We start from the raw sequence: 21,245 nt of genomic DNA on the forward strand, positions 1-21,245 counted from the left end.
GCGACCGATCATCCTCCTGACAACTCTACGCAAAGTCATGTCGCTGGTAGTCCTCAAGCGCATCTCGCCAGCCGTAAACGATTTCCTATCACTGAACCAAAGTGGTTTTCGTGCAGGAAGGTCAACAGCTGATGTGGTCTGGTGCCATCGGTGGTTAGCAGCTACGACCCAGCGGTACCACTGGTCATTCAGCATACTGGGCATCGACATGTCACGTGCCTTTGACACGATCAGGCGAGGACAGTTGATGGACGTGGTTCAGCGATTCTTGGAAGAAGACGAGGTACGCTTGATCCGTTACCTGATCTCAGATACAAATTTGGCAGTCAGACTGGGCACGGAAACATCAAGCTCTTTCTCCACTAACATTGGTACCCCGCAAGGCGACTCCTTGTCGCCAATTCTATTCGTGATCTACCTGGAAGCTGCCCTGCAGGATGTGCGACAGCGAATGGCTGCACCTGTGGCCCGGCATCTTCCGTACGATGTGGAGTACGCCGATGATGTGGACTTCATCAGTATCTCTAGTGATTGGCTTCGGATGTTAGAGCCACAGGTTGCCACCATCTTGGGTACATGGTCCCTTACCGTCAACCAGACCAAGACAGAATTCAGAGCCATCCAGCGAGAGGCCGATCGTGCTGATGAGCCATGGCGTATGGTCAAGAAACTCGGCTCTCTCCTTGGTGATGCAGAGGATGTCACCCGCAGAAAGCAGCTTGCGGCGATAGCGTTTAAGTCCCTCTGCCAGTTATGGAAGAGAAGAGACCAAGTGAGTCTGGAGGTGCGCGTCCGGCTGTATAACTGCTTCGTGTTACCTGTCTTGCTTTACAACTGCTCCACATGGGGCATCACTCGACCGACAATTGAAGCGCTGGAATCGTATCATCGGCGGCAACTTCGGCATATCTTGGGTATCAGGTGGCCCAACCGACTGTCGAACGATTTGGTTTACGAGCGCTGCAGTGCTGCTCCACTTGGCAACATTCTGGTGAATGCAAGATGGCGGTTGTTTGGCCACATCCTGCGATCAGATGAGCACACACCGGCTAGGGAGGCCATGAGTGGATTCTTTGGCTGCTCCGTGCCGGGATACCGTGGGCGGCCGCGGATCACGCTACCAGTCCTGCTGAATCAAGACGCGGAGCGAGTCGGCTGCCGTCTGAGGATTCCAAGGGACTTGCAGCTGATGGCTCAGCGAGCACTGGATCGCCATGAATGGACATATCTGTGCAACGCAGTTACAGATGCGTACAAGGCAGAGTACTGGTGAAGGAGGTTGGCACTGCAATGGTTTGAGCTACATTCTTTGTTGTTGGTACTCTGATTATCCGTATTATCCGTATTCACATGGCCTTTGCCATTCATTCAGTATATTAATGTCATCAATAATGATTTGATAACCGCAATCAATAAAACTAGCTGAACCGACATTTGTGTACTTTATTCATGCAATGTAAAAAACGGTGGAGACGATGTGCAATAAAACGATGAAAATATGAAGAAATGGTGTAGGGAACAAAATATATGGATTCAAACAAGTTTTCGTACAACACTCATCAGGAATCGTCGTTGTACTAAAGGACACTGAAACAAAAATTGAACTATTATAGAAAATCTAAGTTACAGAAATAACACTAAGAGCAACAACAGTGAAATTTACAAGTGTGAATTTTAACAATCAAAGCGAGAAATGAACAAAGGAGAAAGGAAGGAAAGACAACGTGATAACACATAACAGCAGTACATTACACCTAGAACATTATTTTTTTCCCTACACCATTTCTTCATATTTTCATCGTTTTATTGCACATCGTCTCCACCGTTTTTTACATTGCATGAATAAAGTACACAAATGTCGGTTCAGCTAGTTTTATTGATTGCGGTTATCAAATTATTGTCTCCTCGCCGTGTGTATCAATAATGATATTCTTGTTTGTATTAGTTTATGTGACACCATTTTCTATTTTTCTTTGCCTGCCTGCCTGCTGGCGGCCTTTTTTCGCATGGTTCGGTGCAAGCGAATTTGGGCGAGCCCATTGACGTGGGAGCACAAATAATAATAGCAGTGAAAAGTAGTAAGTAGTAAGAAAAAGAACAATCACGACGAGGACTAGCATAGAATCGAGGTTACAAGCAGAAGTTTACCGGTTATTGGCTTCCTTGCCGACTCCTCACACTTGGGGCAAGGCGGTGCATCTCTTTTGCAGATGCCTCATTTGCCCATGCAAATTGGGGTACGAATGCCAGGACTCTTGCGCTGAATGTGTGCTTGCCTGATGCACGGATGAATCCTTCGTCATCAGGTGAAGAGTGACAACCCTTCCCACGAGAGAGCGGAAATGCCGGCACTTCACGTGTGGCCTCTTCTGCTGGCAGGGTTGTTGGCGTGGCGACTGGTACAGAATAAGATGCCTGCCGTACAGGTATCTTAGAGACCCTTGGTGGTCGCTTGTCGCAGTGCTGCTGCCGCTGCTGCTGTTGTTGTTGTTGGTTCGAGCCCTCTAGTGTGGTTGAACCTTTTGGTGGACATGGGGCAGTTGCTATCTGTTGCTGCGCCTGCTATTGCAGCTCCTGGATTTGGTTCAGTGGGTTCTTGTACATGAACGAGTACATCCTGACTGTCATCTTCCGTACGGTCCGCAGCCTGGCCCTGTACGACAGTGGAGTACGAAGTGCCCATGATGTCCAGGTCGAGCCACATCTCCAGCCGCTAACCGGCGAGACCTTCCGTCACCGCTCCGCCATCTCCAAGGATGGTGCCCGCCTAGATGTGGCCGCATCGGGTGTCTGGGGTGAACATTTCGAACGGGCACTACTGGACATCCGGGTGTTCAACCCGCACGCCCGCTCCAACCGCCAGTAGTCCATCACGGCCACCTACGGGAAGCAAGAGGCCGAGAAAAGGCGCGCCTACGAAGAACGCGTCCGGGAAGTTGAACATGCGTCTTTTTCTCCCATTGTGTTCAGCGCTTCCGGCGGCTACGGCAAGTCCGCCTCCGCTTTTTTCAAGGGTGTCGCCTCTATGCTCGCCGACAAGAGAAAGGAGCCCTTCTCCTCACTTCTTGCCTTTATAAGGTCAAGGGTTTCCTTTTCTCTTGTTCGTGCCTCCAATGCCAGCCTCCGTGGTCACCGCAGGCCACGGTCTCAAGATGCCCGCCAGAGAGTCATTGACTCTGATGCTTCTGTGGTCCTTGCTGCTGCAGAGTGCTTTTGGTAACTATCCGTGGTGTGTTTGGCTACTGTTCTGCTTCATCCCCCCCCCTTTTTTCATGATTTTGTATGTTATCATTTTCAGGATCCAAAGACTGCTGGCAAGGACCATGCATGTCTTTACTGCTCAGCTTTTCTATGTCAGATGTTAGGCGAGCCACCTCTACACGCTTCTTGTCTCGCTTTGCCGTTATCAGCGTGAAACCAACTTGAAACTGCTCAACAAGTGCTTGCCATCGACCGTCATTGTCATCGACCTGCTGATTCTGCACCGAGATCGTCAGGAATTGAAGTTGGTGCTGGTACATGGTGCATTCTTGCTCCGTCTCGTCAAGGCTCGTGCTTGCCGTCTGCAGCTCCTGGTGAAGTGTGGTTAGCCGAGTGAACCCGTCACCGTCGCTAGATGCTGGAGCGCAGTGCGCCACTAGCTTCAGATCGAGCTGGTGCAGTTCCTTTTCCAAGAGCTCATATATCCACACAAATATGCTGAGGTCCAAGGGGAGGGCTGGTATTACAGCGTCGGCTACTGGGATTGGCAGGATGGTGGGCCGAATGACAATATTGAATAGCATCGCACTGCTGAGGCGAGAGCCATCAGTGGTGTGGCGCTGGTGATCCGCTGCCAATGTTTCCAGGGACCTAGCTGTTGTCTCATCCTCTGGTCCACTGCTGGGGTGTAGGTCCATCGAGCGCTTCATACAGCGGCAATGGATGCAAGGTCGAACACCACTGTGGCCAGACAGACCGAAAACACGGCATTGGAATTCGTAGTCTCCAAAAAGGAACACTCGCAGCTTCTTCCCCTTCCACTGCGTTACCATCAGGTCACGGACTTGTTGTTGGTACATACTGAGAGCACTGTTGAGGTTTCCCGGCGTATCTTTCTCATCGAATATGCAAAGCAGTATGGTGTTCTTGACAGTGTTCGGATGCAGTACGTTTGCCACCTGTGCAGTAGAAGAAGAAGACACTGTGCGTTAGAAGGTATGATTATTATCTCGTGCATGCCCAATTTTCGATAAGCATTCATCTTATTTTTTCACTAATTCAATGCACTAATCTAGCTGCACTTCTTAGTATAGTCTATATCAAGCAGCGCTGCAGCATATACACATCTAGCAAGTTTATCTTTTATTATCACCCGCTTACCTGGAAGCTCAACTTGAACGTTCCACCACCATGATCACCACCGATCTTGATCCAGACTTCTGACTGGGGAATGCTGCTTGACCATGTCAGGGCTTCAGCACCATGCACATCAGGCGAAATAGCACTTACGTACACTCGAGATCAGCGGGAAGAAGATGACAACGTCCACTAATTTAGTATCTGTGCACACGATTCTGCTGTGTGTGTTACTCTGTGTGTCAGCTATGGCATCATCGCCTGTGGTTCCATGCCTACCATGTACGTCTGAACCATCCTGCAAAGTTTGAATGACGTAGGTTGAGTGATCGCTCCGCGAAACATACTTTTTGAAATTCTCTTACCCTATGATAATTGCCGTGATCCTGTGCCCTCCCGACCTCGTGCTACTGGTGCGTTCGGGTCCCGTCATTCGCGATTTAGGTGGATCAGTTCGCATTGGGGGGACAATGGGCCAGTTCTAATTTCTTACTTTTACGACGGGGCAGTACCAGTAAAGGTTTTTCAGAACCGCTCACAGAGCGATTTTTATATGGATAATATATCTTCCACCATTGAAATTTCGAATTTCTTCGAATTTTTTGCTGAGAGGTGTGGCTTGCAACCTCGATATGGCTTGTTCCAGGCATGCTTTGGAGCCATCGCCTGTTGAAACAGTGGCGGGAAGCTGCCCTGCAACTGTTCCAACAGGAAATTAATCGATCTGAGACAGCGCGAGTCCGCGAATCTCAGTTGAATATTGAGTATTTCAAGCCTTTTCACGACGAAGATGGAGTTCTTTTTGGAGATGGACGTCGCAGCAAAGGACATGGTGTCCGACGTCTGGCGTCTGGTGAAGCCAGGGATCATTTGTCCAGTCAGGTCGGCAGCCTAACCGTCGGTCAGCTTGTGTTTGGATCCCGTTCTGCTCGATTTGGTAGATCACAAACAATTTGATATCGCACAAATTGATCTCAGTATCGTGCGTACGGTATTTTATATTCAGAAAATCTCAAAATGTCTCTGTGTGGCCGTCCTATGCCACGAGAAACTCCAATCAGGCTCCTATGTCCTCTGCCTTCATGATTGAATGTCCACTTCGTTTGAACAACGAACACAACAATCGAGGACGGCTTTGCAATGAAAAATACAGCTATACTGGAGCTGAAAAAAGAAGAAAAAAACGTGCTCAGGATGAGACTCGAGTACACGCATACTCTCCCAGCAGGTGAAACGCAAATTTTTGTGAAAAATGCGTGTCGCCGACTGACCAGTAATTTCGCCTGACGGCTTGTCAAGAAAATATAGAACCATAGCGATTAAATCTGGAAAGTATACCATGGCTGCCATCCTGAGCTCACTGTTTCGCCTCATCATTGGTTTGTTCTGCAGTGTATATGCTAGCATCTGCGTGGTGATGAATGCGCGCATCTTCCTTTCGGACTCCAGCTGTACGCCAAGTTACCGCAGCCATGTCCTCAGCATCCTGAATCTGCTGTAGGACAGAGATAAGTCTGCCTTTATAGCCAGCGCTGTTCCCGACGTTGGCATTGTCGGATGCAAGCCGATGTCGTGTAGGAGCTGCTCTTGCTCCGGTGTGGAGAGGCGCTTTATTCCAGCCACCTCTTGCGCCCGTATACCAGCAGAATCTCCACAGTCTCGTTGACGGTGCTCAATTGCATGGAGCGTCTGCGGATTGTTCGTGATGATGCCTCTTCGGATGATGTGGTTGCGGCAGTGACACGCTGGTAGATCTGAGGTCTTCCCGACAGCTAGGCTTGACTTCAAGCTGGCCACTTTCGGCCTTGGCGGTCACCAGCTTACTTGTTAATCGGTCTGCAACATCGCCACGCATTTTCGACGGTGACGCTTGTAGCACATCACTCACAGAGGATGTGGCGCTGATTGTACGTATTGGCTGACTATGTCTGCTGGATGTTGCTGTCGGACTAAATGCGCAGGCATCCACATGCTTCTGTAACTGGTGTAGGGGAACAGTGGCAGAACAACCTGCCAAGGCAGGCTCGTGATAGTCACAATGTATGGTTCAGTTGCTGATCATACTTCGGTTGGGCCGCTGCAGATTGGACGCTGCCATGTCACTGCCACAGTCATGGCATGTGCTGTTGTTGCTGAGCCATTTGCAAATGCATGCGCTACAAAATAATGTTTCACAGCACGGTGTGTACACGGCTCCATCCACCGCCATTTCACAAATTGTACCGGCCACAATGGCATTGGTGTTGACAAACCGTTGCTTGTTAAGTTTGTTTCCTGCCTGGTACGTGGGTGTTGCATGTCTAACTATTTCTTCTTTTACGTCCATGCTCATCTTGCTGAATGTTGATTTTGGCTGTGGTGGATTGATGTTTGCTTGTACTTGTGGTGCTGCACTTTTCCACGTAGTGAGTTTTTCCTGTCGCTGCGTTGACTGCTTTGGCTTTCGACCACATTTTGCTGGTTTGCATAGAGCACAGCCAGTGCGATGGCAGAAAAAGGGGAGCGGAGGCAGGGATCATCTTTGGATGTGTCAACGTGGAAAACGGTCAGCAGACTTCCAGAATGCTATTTTACACAATACTTTGTTTTCACACTCCTGGCCCAGAACTTTTCTCCTCCAATATGACAGCACAAGCTCAGAAGGCTTGCATGCTCCTCCATAATCAGGATTATAAACGCCACAAGGACCTCGATCAAAACTGGCACGAAAGGTTTCCAGGATGCACGTCAAGTTTCGAAACTGCTTGAAACTAATAGCCAGGACAACATAGATTGAGGGGAAATTGAGGGCGAGGGTGAGAACATTTTCTTTTTCCAGGACCGCGGGGACGCAGTAACAGGTCCAACCAATAGCAATAAAGTGGCGAATGATCAAGATCTATCTCGTTCTAAGGACGTTAGATCGCGGAAGCTCGTTCTGAGTTTGGGAGAAGGCAGCTGCAAGCTCTGGCAATCGAATAACTCCAAAGGCGGGCAAGCAGGCCAGAATCGATCCAAATCGATCTGAGAAGGGACCGTATGGCAACCGAAAAATTGAATTAATTGTCTAAATATCTGGCCCGGTCACGCGATCACGGTGCAAAAAATTCTAAAATTCAAATTTTGTGATGCCATATTTTTTGGCCGCAGAGCGCATGCATGAAACAGCCGTGTGATAGAAGACGTCGCCGGCTTCTAAATTCAAATAAATTGACGATCGTGAAATACTAAAATATTTGTGAAGAAGTCAATCAATCAAGGAGCCTGTATATTCAACACGTTGCCACAGCGCAATGATTTCTACTCATTCACACCATATCAGTGTTGTGCGTATGTTCATATGACGTGAGCCAGGCAAGTGTCAGTCGGTGGGCATGAAGCGTGAACTCTAACAGCAACATTCAAGTCATTTGGGGAAGCCACCTTCTTTGACATGACTCACCAAAATAACGAACAAATGATAGAGTTGAAGATAGGTTGGCATTTGAACCCACAATTTCATGGTCAGCAAACAGCATTCGTAACCACAAGGCCAAAAAGGCAAAGATGTATCGTGAGTTTTGATGAAAATCGCTGCTGGCTTCCTGGACAAAGTCTAAACCAGGTGAAAAGGCCAGAAAATTATAAACAACATATCTTTGTGTCCATTTATCCTGCAGATTTTTGCAATTCCAGGTGTCTAAATATGTATTGGTCAGAGAACTCACCACCTGGAACACTTCTTATCACATACTCGGCACCGAATTTCACAAATTTCCTTCACATTTATCGTTACTTTGGAGCTGCTGACTTGGATGCATATCTGACTGTTCTTGGCAATGGTACTGGAAATCTGTCAATCATCACACGGAGTGAGCATACGGGACTACAACTTCCTCTGTGGTGGGGGTCATATTTCCCACTGACAATCCTTCAAGGATCAACAAAGTGGGGAACATGCATGAAACATGCTCGTGTATTCTTTCGTACTGCTCCAAAGGTAACACCGGTTTTGAACATAAGTGCAGAAATTGTTCTGTCCAGTGCTCCCTTCGATATGATTGATTTGGAAAATTTTACAGTGTCAGTCTCACCGCCAGCAACTGATCTTTCATACTTCAACATCTGCTATGCATCAAACCCCAGCCTGATAACAAATTTCAATTTGGAAAAGTATGGGAATGGCAGTGATCTATCACTAATCCTGACTGCAGATTTGGCAGCTCTGTCTGCCAAAATAGAGATGGAGCTCACAATGACTTTAACCATTTGTGTCAGTGACAACGCTATTGGTAAAGAGAATTCTAACCTTCTGCTCAAAGCAGTTGCTTGGCACAACGCTGAAACCAAACAGAATATCTCCCTTCAATTTCGAAAAGGTAAGGCGTTTGCAAAAGGATGTGTGTATTTTGCTTGCAAATGCGAAACTGGTCAGCAATGCAGTGAGGCAACCTTCCTGCTTTGATGTGTCGCAGTCAATCATTGTGTATGCCTGTCGTTCTGTCTGTGAATTTGTAGTTGTATTTATTCCGGGCAAGACCCTTGTAAGGCCATCATCACACTACGTTCTCCGACTCCCGCTTACGTCTACAGTCCATTCATTCGAAACAGGCACCCTAACTCTTTGGTGTCTCCCACAAATAGTTGTAGATATCGTGAAAACAACAGTACATCCTGCAGTGTGTGACTCGTGCAATTACTCCTTGCCACATTTGAGGCCAGAAAAGTCCAAGAACAGGGAAATAGAAATCCAGCCAGGTTTTACAAATTTAGGACAGTTATGCCACGGCAAAATGTTTGGAGAAGCAGATCCATAACCCAGATTTTTGAAATTTAAAGTGGGTTGTTGATCCTCAATTCGGCCGAAATCGGACTCTCAAAAGCCAGCGGGACTGTTTGCGATGAATGGACTGTATGTCTATGGTGAAAAAACCAAAACGGGTGGCCGTGTCATCAGACAGGCACAGTTTTTGACGAGTACACGCAGTCAAGGTTTTGGTGAAATTTGAACGCACGTACATAGAAATGCAGGGTCGCTCGGAAAAAGGCTGGGGACATACGCACGTTCATTCAAAAAGTCATATACCCCTCACCCCCTCCTCCCTACCACGTCTACGGTTGCCGTTTCCTCTACTCCTGTTTTCACCCTGTATAAGGATCATCGTGACAACCGAACAAAAACTCCTTACGTGGACGTAGACGCAGCGCTTTGTTCCGTGGTGTGATGACAGCCTAAGTAAATGAATAGTACAACCATGGACACGCTCTGTTAGTTTTACTGAATAACATGAAGAAGAGAAATTCATAAACATGAACTTGAAGGGGTCTCTAAAATAGACCAGTAAGATGTACTCTATACTCTACCGATATAGTTCTAGTATGATATTTTGCATGGGACAGAGGCCTATCTGGTGTTTGCAATTCATCCATCCTCCACCTCTCCCTCCATGTGTCTGGCTGTTTGTGCTACAGCCGTTTTATCACCTGCATGCTAGTGTCTGTATTGCTGTTTATCGTCTCCCTATCTTTCTCCCTGACGTATCTGCTATTCGATGCTTGTTTTTGTCTACAACTTCTCCCATATTGTTTCATATTGATTCTACAGAGGGAAGTTGCCCTAGGGTCAGGCCAATTGGCAATGGCAAACTTCAACCTGGTGATACGGTGACCGAAGCCGAAACTGTAACCTTAGTATGCGACCCCGGATATGCTATTGCTGGAAATGCAAAAACAGTGTGTGGAGCCAACAGTGCCTACTCAGCTTCACTTGGAAAGTGTAGAAGTGAGTGATTTATTGTCTGCCCACGTGGTTAGCTTTCTAGTCTTGCAAAGACCTGCTGCCAGTTGAGAAGAACATCTTGTAAAGAGGTATCCAGAGAGACAAGTGGTTTCAAAAGCAATTCTGCTTTGGTGCGTGATAAAGGGCTGCGATGGAAGGGAGTCCTACGTCAAAAGCTTTTTCCGGAAAGTGTTCAAGTAACCCCTTGGACAACTGTGGGTGATTTTATTGAGCTTCTCCCTCTCTCTCACTCTTTCTCTCTCTCTCTCTCTCTCTCTCTCTCTCTATCTATCTATCTATCTATCTCTCCCTCTCTCTGTCTCTCTCTCTGTCTCTCTCTGTCTCTCTATCTGTGTGTCTCTCTCTGTTTCTCTGTCTCTGTGTCTCTGTATCTGGCTCTGTCTCTGTCTCTGTCTCTGTCTCTCTCTGTGTCTCTCTCTGTGTCCCTTTCTTTCTCTCTCTCTCGCCCTGTCTCTCTCTCTCTCTCTCTCTCTCTCTCTCTCTCTCTCTCTCTCTCTCTCTCTCTCCCTGTCTCTCTCTCTCTCTCTCCCTGTCTCTCTCTCTTTATCCTTCTTTCTCTCTCTCTTTCTCTCTCTCTATCTTTATCTCTCTCTCTACGTCAATCTCTTTCCCTCTCTGTCTCTCTGTCTCTTTGTCTCTCTGTCTCTCTCTCTGTCTCTTTCTGTTTCTGTCTCTCTCTGTCGCTTTCTCTCTCTCTTCCTCTCTCTCTTTCTCTCTCTCTCTCTCTCTCTCTCTCTCTCTCTCTCTCTCACACACACTCACTCTCTCAGGCATCGCCTGTCACTATTATACCTTGAAGAAAGGTTGTTTACATAAGCATTGCACTCGGAGAAGGTTTGTAACTGACCCTGGTACTGCCTTGTCTATATGTAGGAAGGTCTCCATGCAATTGTGCGAAGTGGGCCAGCGTCCGCGGAAAGCTAATGGACAGCACGTTTGTGTTTGGCTGTGTAAGTCCAAAGAGGTTCCGCTTTCAGAAACAAAACTAAAACATGATTACCTCGATCTTAATAATCTTTAATGCTTAGAGTACTTCTTGTATTTGGTGTAATCCACAGAACCACCCAGTGCGACTATGCAAGCTCAGTTCACTGTTATCGAGGGTAGCAGGGTGAGAATGCCTTGTTTGGTATCTGGAGATGTGCCCGTGGCTGTCAGCTGGCATGACAAAAACGATGACATCATCATTCACAGTCGAAACTACAGAATTGACGGTAAGATCTTTTAGGCGAAAAAGTTGAATTTTGTTACGGCTCAACAAGTGTGCATAATGCGGCAGAGTTTGCCACTTCTGATGGATAACTCTGACAATTATAATGCATTATTACTCCATTTCCCCGGTGAGTTCAGCGAAGTACTTTCAAGATGAAGGACTGGCATCGCGCAATGGAGTTGTGTACAGTCGGATGCATTACATCAAGGGAACCCTAAAACCTGAGTCCTGACAGAAATTCATTTGTACTTGCACCCACGGGGAGTTATCTATCAATTTGCTCAAATGAATCAGATCATCGCCCCATATTGAAATGAGAAATCCCACTGCCACATGTTTGTGTTGCTCCATGATGAAATGAGCAATCTCCCTAACACTTTCCACTTCTTCATGATCGAATGGATACAACTCATTCAGTCTTTGTTTGCTTCATTTGCACAGGTATTCAGAACACACTCACTATTATGTCGGTGAAATATGGCAAAGATCACGGCAGCATCTCGTGCACGGCTTTGAACAAGGAGATAAGCAATACCACGCTCCGAACCAGCAAGGCATCGACGTTTTTGGATGTGAAAGGTGCGTACAGACTGTGCTACAAAACTCCTCCTCATGTCGTATTAACATCACACCATAATGTTAAGAGGAAACAATCCATGGCCCGAGAGTGAAGGTCCTTCGAGCGGCCCAGTCCAAAAGTCAATTTTGTATCAAGACTTTTTGCTTTTTCCGTACCTCATTTCGGTTGGTGACAAAAAGAGGAATCGTCACTGCAACATTTCACATGTTAGCCAAAGAGCAACATTATAGCGAGAGCTGATCCTTTTGTAGATAGCATTATACTGTGCACTAACTGTAGAGATACAAGTAAAGATACACAGTTGATCTATGCTCTGGAAAGGTCGAACAAAATTACAATACAGTACATTGAGACAATTTTTTGCTGCGGGTGTGATTTCCAGAGACAAATGGGGAGTTCTATGGTGTTTGACAATGGTTTATGATGATTTTCCGCCAAGAGTTTGGAAATGTGATATTTCTGTTCTTCCTTCCAGTTCCAGCCACGATTGATCCTGGGCTGGCTGCGGTCACGAGTGCCTTTGTTAGTTCAACACTATCAATATCGTGCTTCTTCGCTGGTGTACCCCAGCCTAGGGCCATCTGGTGCCAGTTGGGGACTGATGGCACATGCCAGTCCAAACCGCCACAGGGAGATACTTGCCCTTCGTTGAGCTCTGTGCTATCAGCGGACAGCACAAACCTAGTCATGGTGATCAATGACATACAGCAGTGCCATGCCGGTTTATACCAGTGCTCTGTCGAGAACGATATCAACTCCAGGCTGGCAGTATCACTATCTACTATCAAGCTTACAGTGCTGGGTAGGTGAATATTGAGCTCTCTGTTTGCTTGTTAGCTCTAGGTTGTGTTCTTTTTTTGTCGACAGCTCTTTTGCAGATCAGTTGCACACTTTGATGTAGACAAACCCGGCCTGTGTGTCAGTCATGCCCTATCATGTATTCACACACGTCTTGTGTGTTTCTCCTGCACTCTCGTGCTGGTCGGCCATACACTCTTACGTAGCCATGCCTCTCCTGTGTGTTTCCCATGCCCTCTCCGGTGGGTCAGTCCCACTTTTTCCTATGGTTCTGCAGCGTCCACTCCTCTCAATCAGTAATATTCCCTACTTTAGTTTAGTCAGTTTAGTAGCCGCCTTTTCCATGTGTCAGTGATCCCCTTTCTCATGGGTCGGAAGAACTTCTTCTTGTGGATTAGTCTGACCCCTTCTGTGGGTCGCTCATGCAACTGCTGTGGGTCAGTTTTACCCATTCTGTGGGTCAGTTAAAATCCATTGTGTGGGTCAGTTATACCCATTCTGTTGGTCAGTTATACCCCTTCTGTGGGTCAGTTATACCCATTCTGTGGGTCCGTCATACCCCTTTTGTGGGTTAGTTATACCCCTTCTGTGGTTCAGTCATACCCCTTCTGTGGGTCAGTTACACCCATTCTGTAGGTCAGTAATGCCCCTTCTATGAGGCCGACGTACCCCTTCTGTGGGTCAGTGATACCCCTTCTGTGATTCCATCATACCCTCCCGGGAGTTAGTCACACCCCTTTGGTGGAGGGGGGGGGGGGGGAGGTAGGGATGACGTTTATCAATCTGTCCCGCACCTGCAATCTTGTTGCTGTTTATGCTCAGATGCAAGTCAGTTTGAAGTGACTGCACAGTTCGTTGGATCTCAGTTGGCTACAGGGATCAGCACGTCTGCTGCAAAGGACTTAGTGGCACAAACGGTATGGACAATGTTGAACAACAAGGCAGGCATATATGAATGGCATGACTGTCTCCCTAATGTCTGTGCAATTCACCATACACTTACAATCTAGCAATCTGGGTATTCCCCTATTGTGTGAACATTATGACTGTATGATCGTCATGTGCGATTATGTTGTTCACAGCTGAGGTCCCTGGTGTCAAGCAGTAGGCACAAATCCCAAGTCGAGTCTAGTGATATCACCATCCTGTAAGTCCTGTAATCTCATCTCAACTTTGAACACTGGAATGTATGCAGATTCCACCAGTGCTGTGTGAGAGCTTCAGTACAGGTTTGCACCAAGCACTGGCCTATAAATTCTGCACTCTCTCTTGTTTATACAAAAGCGAAAGGACCAAGGAACTACAAGTTGCGCTTTACTGTCCACTAACACCACCAGTTACTAAACAATCCTTCTCTCATAGTTATATTATAATATTCGTTCTTAGCAGGAACTGGAGGTTTTCCTCTGGTGAGAAGGCAGAATTGCCTGTGCTCTAAACCAAGAGTACATGAAAACCAGAGTGTGCAGCTTGGGGCCTTTTCTGCTATGGGTGTCTGTCATGGCGAAATTCCGTGATTACATCATATTTGGCCCAGATCTGAGGCGGGAAATGGCGTAGTGCGTACAACTGAGCTGCAGTTGTGCAGAAAGAGACCTGCTTGAATCCTGCTTGTACGCACTACATCACTAAAATGATGTAATCACGGAATTTCGCCGTGACAGCAACCCATCCGAGCTGCACACTCTGGTTTTCATGTACTCTTGTCTAAACGAATTCAAGTAAAAGAAACAAACAAAGAAACAAACAATCAGCTCATGCGATAACATTGCACGACACTGACCAAAGGTACTAACGTTCTACAACTAACTGGTTAGTGGACAGCATAGCGTAACTTGTAGTTCCTTGGTCCTTTCTCTTTTAGTATAAATTAGTTATTGACTCTCTATCCGTGTGTCTTGTTTGTTCATGTATTCTACAAAATATCACACCTTTCTACTATGCTCCTTAAGCACTGTGTTAATTGGGACGTATGCTTCTTCTTTATTTTATGCACAAATATTCTCTTCAATTCCAAGGCAAACATCAGTATCGGCGATCGAGGCCAAGGCAGAAATCACCTTGTCTTCGACACTCATCCAGGAGATCAAAGGCAACCAGTCACTTACGAACGGCCTGCGCCTGCATCTACTGGAAAATGTGAACAGTAACAAGAGCCAGCCATTGACGATGCAAACGGCTTCACTGAAAGTCGTCAGCTTTGGTAGGTCCGCATTCTGGAAATCTCTTGCAAAGTCATGGCCAATGAAATCCGACCCACGAGGCAAAGACAGTAGCCCGTTTCCGTTGCCTTTACATGATGTGCTGTCCGAAAAATCCATCCAGAGGCCACATGAGTCTCGGGGCTGCTTTAGGCACAGAGCTCGGATTTCTATGGCCTCGACTGAAAATGGACTCAGAGTGCAAGATGAGAAGTTTTGAGGTGCTAATTTTCTCGAATGGATGACACAACGTCGCATGCACTGTAACATTCAACCCTTGCTTTGTCAGTGATATCTACGACGACAGAACATAGGATGCAAGTGAAAATGCACAAATCCCTGTTGGGCCGATGATAATGGGCGTACTCTACGATTACGCCTTCACTCTCCATCACAATTCCCAATATATAATTATTTTAGTTTTGGATAATAATTCCGAACTTAGACATCTTGTTGCGAAATTGGAATAGCTTTTAGAATCTGTAACGTTTGGGTGTGTCCAATGCCAAAACACTCCACGCACGAATTACACTCAACAGCTCCAGACAATGTTGGACCAAAGCCAACGTTAGGGAATGAACTTCAAAGAAAGTGTGCCCTCGCTGGTCGTCTAAAGTGTCTGGGTACTTTAGGTTATTTGGTGTGTCGCTCCAAACATTCAACGCTCACACTGAGGCTTATATGTATCCGTACTTATTCCCCTGTGTTCTACATAGATACCTGCCCTGAGGAATCAATGACAGGTTTTCAGGGCACTCTACTCTGGCCGGAGACTTTTGGTGGCACTAGTGCTTTCCTCGACTGCCCTGTCGCTCTGGACGATCGCAAGGTGGAGTTTGCGACGCGCGACTGTGTGGCATATCCCCGTCCCGGCTCTGCAGTAGGAACCATTGCCAGATGGAGCAGTCCCAACACCACAACATGCCCATCTCCTCTGACCAAGGAACTGCAGAAGCTCTCCAAGGTACAGCACCAATAGGCATCCTTGGATTATCACAGACTCTTACTGGTTCAGTTGTACTGCTTGTGAGGCTATGTCACCCTTTCTACACCTGGATGTTGGATGGTCGCTGCTTGGATGACGACTACACCATAGATTGGTTATAGAGCATGGCTGGCTATAAGCTAGAGTCTGTGGTTCGAGTCCTGGTCGCGACAGTCATATTCTCTTCCGACCTTTCCCGGTTGCAACTTTCCCTCAAAGAAATGAATTGTTTTCCAGCCTCTTTCATGATTATACGTCACACAACCCTACCTATGAAATACGAAGGAGAACGAAGAAGAACAGAGCATGACAATTAATGGTAGGCGTCACACAACATGGCTGTGCCAGTGGGATTGCCTTGTTATCATCAACAAGTTAAGTTGCTTTCAGGGTTCAGTTTTCCCCCAGCTTATGAAAATTGCATAACATCACTGGAACGTCTTTCTTACCTTACTCTGGTTTGGGTTTGTAGCTTGATTTTAACACAAGTGACCCAGCACAATTGGTGGACAGCACGAGATTGATAGTCAACGTGACCCAGGGTAGCACATTCCTGTCGGAAGATGACGTGGACTTTGCTGCTACTACCCTCCTGAACCTGGTGACAGTAACGAGTGGAGATCAAAGACTGAATGCAACTGTCGAAATACAGGTAATGGTGACTTTTATACCCCTGTAAGCAACAACTATTTACTTCAACAAATAAAACTGTAAACGGATGAAGTATTTAAATAACCGACGAGGAGACAACAGTCGTAAAATAGCAATGAAAAATATCAAATGTGCACTCATAACCATGTATAAACAATTAAAATGAAACAATTCCAGAACGTTTTCGTGTGACCATCATCAGTGGAACATCGTCACATAGTAAGAATCACTAAAACAACCAGTTATATAGCTAGAGTAACATGAAAAGAAGCGTGAGAATGCAGCACAGCTAGCGGTAATGCATAACGCGTGTAGTGTGAACCTTTGCAGTGTATCTGAGAATGGTAGCAGTAGATGAATGTGGCAGCTGTGAGTGCGTGTGGACAAAAACTGGTGAGTGCGTATTATTTAAAATGTGTGAGTGCTACAACATTTTCTTTTTGCTTGCAAAGAATCTCGTTACAAAACAATCCTGAACAAGCACCGTGAAAACAAGCATTTTGGAGACAGCAGTTTCAATATAGCTAAAAGTACAAGGAAGACTAATAATCATCGTATAACCTTTCCAGGCGCCGCCAACAAGCAGCAGACAAGACAGACTGGAAGAAACTGTGCAGCTCGACATCCGAGGAGAAATCATTATCAGCAGCTACTACACCTAGCTGATGATGCTCACAAGACAGAAGCGGAAAAAACACTGAATTTCTTTATTTAGTGCTCTACTACGCGAAATGTGCTGTCATTATTATTATAACCTTTTACACATACAGACAGCATGACAGCAAATCTGTGTTAGATTTGATGTGCCTGGACTCTATTACTCCACCATTGCACTTGCGCAGAGCTAACATTATCAATCGGCTTCTCAGTATAAATACTCAGTCACACGTTCAGTGCTAAACTTAGTGATTTCATAGTGTACTCAAATACCTCCACTTTCGCCAACAACCGGTTCATTTGGAGGCTGGGACTTTTAAAAGCGGAAGTGGGAATCGCCTCGTTCTTTCAGTAGATGTCCTTCAAAGCACAGAATCAGTATTTCATCATGTTGCCATTTGCGGTGCGAACACTTTTTTTCACTCGCAAGAAGACTGTTCCCAACTCAGGTTGAAGGAAGACTGCGGTCAGCTTTGAAATTGTAAAGTGTGTTCAATTCCGCAAAAGAGTTTTCTCATTGGTTATTAGTAGCCATGTTTTGTACCTACAAGAAATCTACTTAACTGTAAATTGTTCATTGCCTGTTGTGTACACTTAGGTTGCTGATGCCGTCCTGAAGTCCGTGGACAATATACTGAATGTTCCTGCAGAGAAAATCGAAGCAGTATCGGCATCAAAGTAAGATCATAGTAGGTGGCAACTAACCACGCAAAGACACACATCCAGTCAAATAATGCACTTGTCGTAAAGTATCCGAACGTTTTCGGTCCTTTGTTATCAAGACAAGGGATTGGCTCGAGTTGGAAAGACTAAAACTTATATTGTGTAAAGATAATGAGATACCAACGCTCGTGACAATGTGGAAAATTATCAAGTTCAGAACGACACAAATCTCGAAGGAAAGCATTACTAGAGACAACAACATAGTGAGCAAATTAAGTCACATTGTTAACCGTTCGGCGAGGAGTAACACCAACCAATTGTAGCGACAACACATTTTCTTTCTGTACACAAAGTTCAGTAACGTACAAAGCTTCTAACACAGCCAAATGCAACGCCTTGTCACGAGTGTTGGTACCTCATAATCTTTTTGCGCTATAAATATAAGTTTTAGTCTTTCCAACTTGAGCCATTCCCTGGACAATCCTTGATGAGAAGGGACCGAAAACGTTCGGATACTTTATGACAATTACCTTACTGGATGTGTGTGTTTGCGTGGATACTTGCGACCTAATACTTACCTTCGTTTTTTAAGTAGTATCCGCCTCAAACCTCTTTCAAAAAACATTATTACTTTGTTTTATTCCATTTTACTGTCTTTTGCACCTGTGTATTTGGCAGAATTGCACACTCAATGGAGAAGTTGGTGACTAGTTTGGACGTCGAGGATGGCACCACCTTACAGCGGGTCACTGACAATGTGGGGTTTGCAGTTACGTGTCCGCTAAACCCGACAACACAAGGATTTCGCACTGCAGAAGAAAGTGGGACTGACACCTTCCTGGTGGGGACACCAGCAAAGCCAGCTCTGGGTATGTGGCATGAATAATAATGTGAGAAGCATGCAACGCTCGGCTGTTGAGCCAATAATAAATTTTGTGGTTAAAACAGGAAAGGGACATATGGAGGCATGCATGATTTGTTTCGTGTATGCATGCTGATACTTTCCCCATTTTGTTTTTGTGTGCTTTGCGCATGTGCGTTGGACTTTGCCAGGGAGTATTTATATGCATTTGCGTTCGTGTGTCTGTGGGGCTGTGGGGCTTTTGTAAACTGAGCCTAGCATGTGTAGGCGGAGGCTGGAAAAGAGGGTTTATTTCCTGTTGATCAAAGATAAGGATACTTCCAAAACTGACATGGTAAACCCGATGAGCCCCGTTTTAATGCGGCATTGATGCTTCCTGATGATTCCCAGCAGTCGAACTATTGGCAATGCGTGTCAATCAAATTCTGCTGCCAAAAGTCTGTTAGTTGGACAGGGAATAGAAGCGTATACGAAGTTAATTGATGCTACCTATTAGAAAAATGCATCCATGTTTTCCTCGTGGATGCAGTGAATGGGATTTTCGGTCTTTGACCACTTGCTGGTGAGCTGATCTACTCACCTCCCACCGCTTTAGGAGCTGCATCTGCGCCTTGATCCTTGAAGGGTGGTGGCGTTCCTACGGATGCGGAAAACCCGGCTTCCAGCCGAGTCTCACGCGAACCGTGAAATTTATTTATTTATTAGAAAAATGGTGTCACGTCATGAATGACTGGCATTGTGTTTGAGAAGGCCCACTGACTGACACACCAGCTTTTTTGTGATGTTTGTGAGCACGCAATGGCCATCATCGTCGAACAGTCCTGGAATATGCAAGTCTTCATTGACATTTTCGGGCAACCTAGAGATCATTCTTTTAAAAGACCTTAGTGGTACTGCAGTTTCTAAATAGGTCCTGCTGTCCACAGTTATTGCGAAATGGCTAGATCACGTTTTGTGCTTCGCGACTGCCTTTCTTTAGAAAATAACTTGGACGTCGCGATCGACATTCCCTCTCAGGCATTGCAGTTAGCCAATGAAGGCAAGGACGGTGTGGGAAATGACACGACAGCCTGCTCTCTGACCCAATCCCAGTTCATTCTCTATCAGACTTCCAGCCTCTTCCAAGACAGCAGTATAGGCGACAACACATCCATCGGATCACTGATCATTTCCGCTCAGGCGGGTGACTCTCCGCTAGAGAACCTCAGTCAGCCTGTTCTCATGTCGTTCAACGTGTCCATGGCAACGACCGGTGGTGAATATGCATACAATTTGACCTGTGCATTCTGGGACTTCAGTTTGGGTAAGTGCAGCAGGGAAAGCGACGAGTGCGGGATGTGGCAGAATGTTTATTGCGAATGATTCATGTTTATGTCGGATCACGTTTTGCTATTATTGTGTTTTTACAGTACTGCATGTTTTCATTTCTTATACAGGTATTACCAGAATTTGAAAACTAACATTTAATGCATCCTTCTCCTGAGACCATTTCCCCCTGGATGTAGCCCCTAAATTCACAACCAATCCATTTGACCGGTGAAATCAAATCCATATCTGCGGACAGAGATGTTCTGAAAAAAATGTTCTTGCACATTCAACGAAAACCATCGGAATTATGTTTTGCTTCCTATGTGAGCGCTTGCACCTTTCCTGCTGACTTGGCTTGGCAGTTGGGTGGGATAAAGTTTGGGGTAAAGATTGGGATAAAGTTTGGGGTAAAGATTAGGGTAAAGAAAGAGTAGATCTACATGAAAGCGCAGAGTTTCACGGATGTGTTATCTATTTCAATTTATTAATTCAACCACTTCCCTCTTGCCTGTATTACTCTTAGCATACGGTGAAGGTGGCTGGAGTGGCGAGGGATGTGATCTGCTCAATACGTCCGGAGACCATGCCTTCTGCCAGTGCAATCACCTGACAAGCTTTGCTGTTTTGGTGGTAAGGATAGCACTGTCATAAGGATTTTGTTAATAGGCGCATTTTTTATTTTGTTCTTATACTTGAAACCACGCACCCAATTCGTAAAACAAGAAAGAAGCAGGAAATGACAAAGGAACAGACTAACAAGACATTGACTGAATGGGGCTGCAAATGCAACGCAACGGTGGTGATGGGGTGCTGTAGGCTCCGCCGACCAATGGTCTCTTCATCCGCGCCTACTTCACGCCTCAGAAAATCAGCAGTGGACGAACGAATGCCTTGTACACGGTTAGGCGCCCAGCCGGAGGGAGAAGATGAGTAGACCGGCGCAAAAGACCAAGCCGCTGCCTTGCCCGTGTTGCAACAGACCGGAGGTGCTCCCCAAAAGACAGCTTCTGGTCAAAGAGGACGCCTAGGAGGGTGATCAAGTTTGCCTCGGAGACTTGTATTCCGCCAAACATGATTGGTGGGAGGTGTAAGTCAGCTCTTCGGAGCGTTGCAGTCATTGCGTGGGACTTGATGGGCTTAAAGGCAATCTTCCATTTCTGGCCCCAGTTATGCAGCCGATCGATTGACAGTTGCAGTGAGTGCGCTGCACCTGCCGCGCTGCCATTCGACA

General features: G+C 46.2%; 1 protein-coding gene across 1 annotated transcript in view; it reads left to right on the forward strand.

Moving 5' to 3' along the window:
- The window catches only part of LOC135829046 (uncharacterized), a 93,246-nt gene that overhangs the window by 63,257 nt on the left and 8,744 nt on the right, over positions 1–21,245 (forward strand). The window contains exons 5-18 of the mRNA XM_065341452.1: positions 7,977–8,675; positions 9,902–10,078; positions 11,155–11,310; positions 11,751–11,888; positions 12,365–12,691; positions 13,510–13,604; positions 13,770–13,834; positions 14,706–14,890; positions 15,605–15,852; positions 16,346–16,525; positions 17,780–17,859; positions 18,523–18,713; positions 19,686–20,009; positions 20,538–20,644. Coding sequence (XP_065197524.1) covers positions 7,977–8,675; positions 9,902–10,078; positions 11,155–11,310; positions 11,751–11,888; positions 12,365–12,691; positions 13,510–13,604; positions 13,770–13,834; positions 14,706–14,890; positions 15,605–15,852; positions 16,346–16,525; positions 17,780–17,859; positions 18,523–18,713; positions 19,686–20,009; positions 20,538–20,644 — 2,972 coding nt within the window. The remainder of the gene's footprint in view (positions 1–7,976; positions 8,676–9,901; positions 10,079–11,154; positions 11,311–11,750; positions 11,889–12,364; positions 12,692–13,509; positions 13,605–13,769; positions 13,835–14,705; positions 14,891–15,604; positions 15,853–16,345; positions 16,526–17,779; positions 17,860–18,522; positions 18,714–19,685; positions 20,010–20,537; positions 20,645–21,245) is intronic.

This window comes from Sycon ciliatum, chromosome 13 (assembly GCF_964019385.1).
Source record: "Sycon ciliatum chromosome 13, ocSycCili1.1, whole genome shotgun sequence".
In the NCBI taxonomy this organism is placed as follows: Eukaryota; Metazoa; Porifera; class Calcarea; order Leucosolenida; family Sycettidae; genus Sycon; species Sycon ciliatum.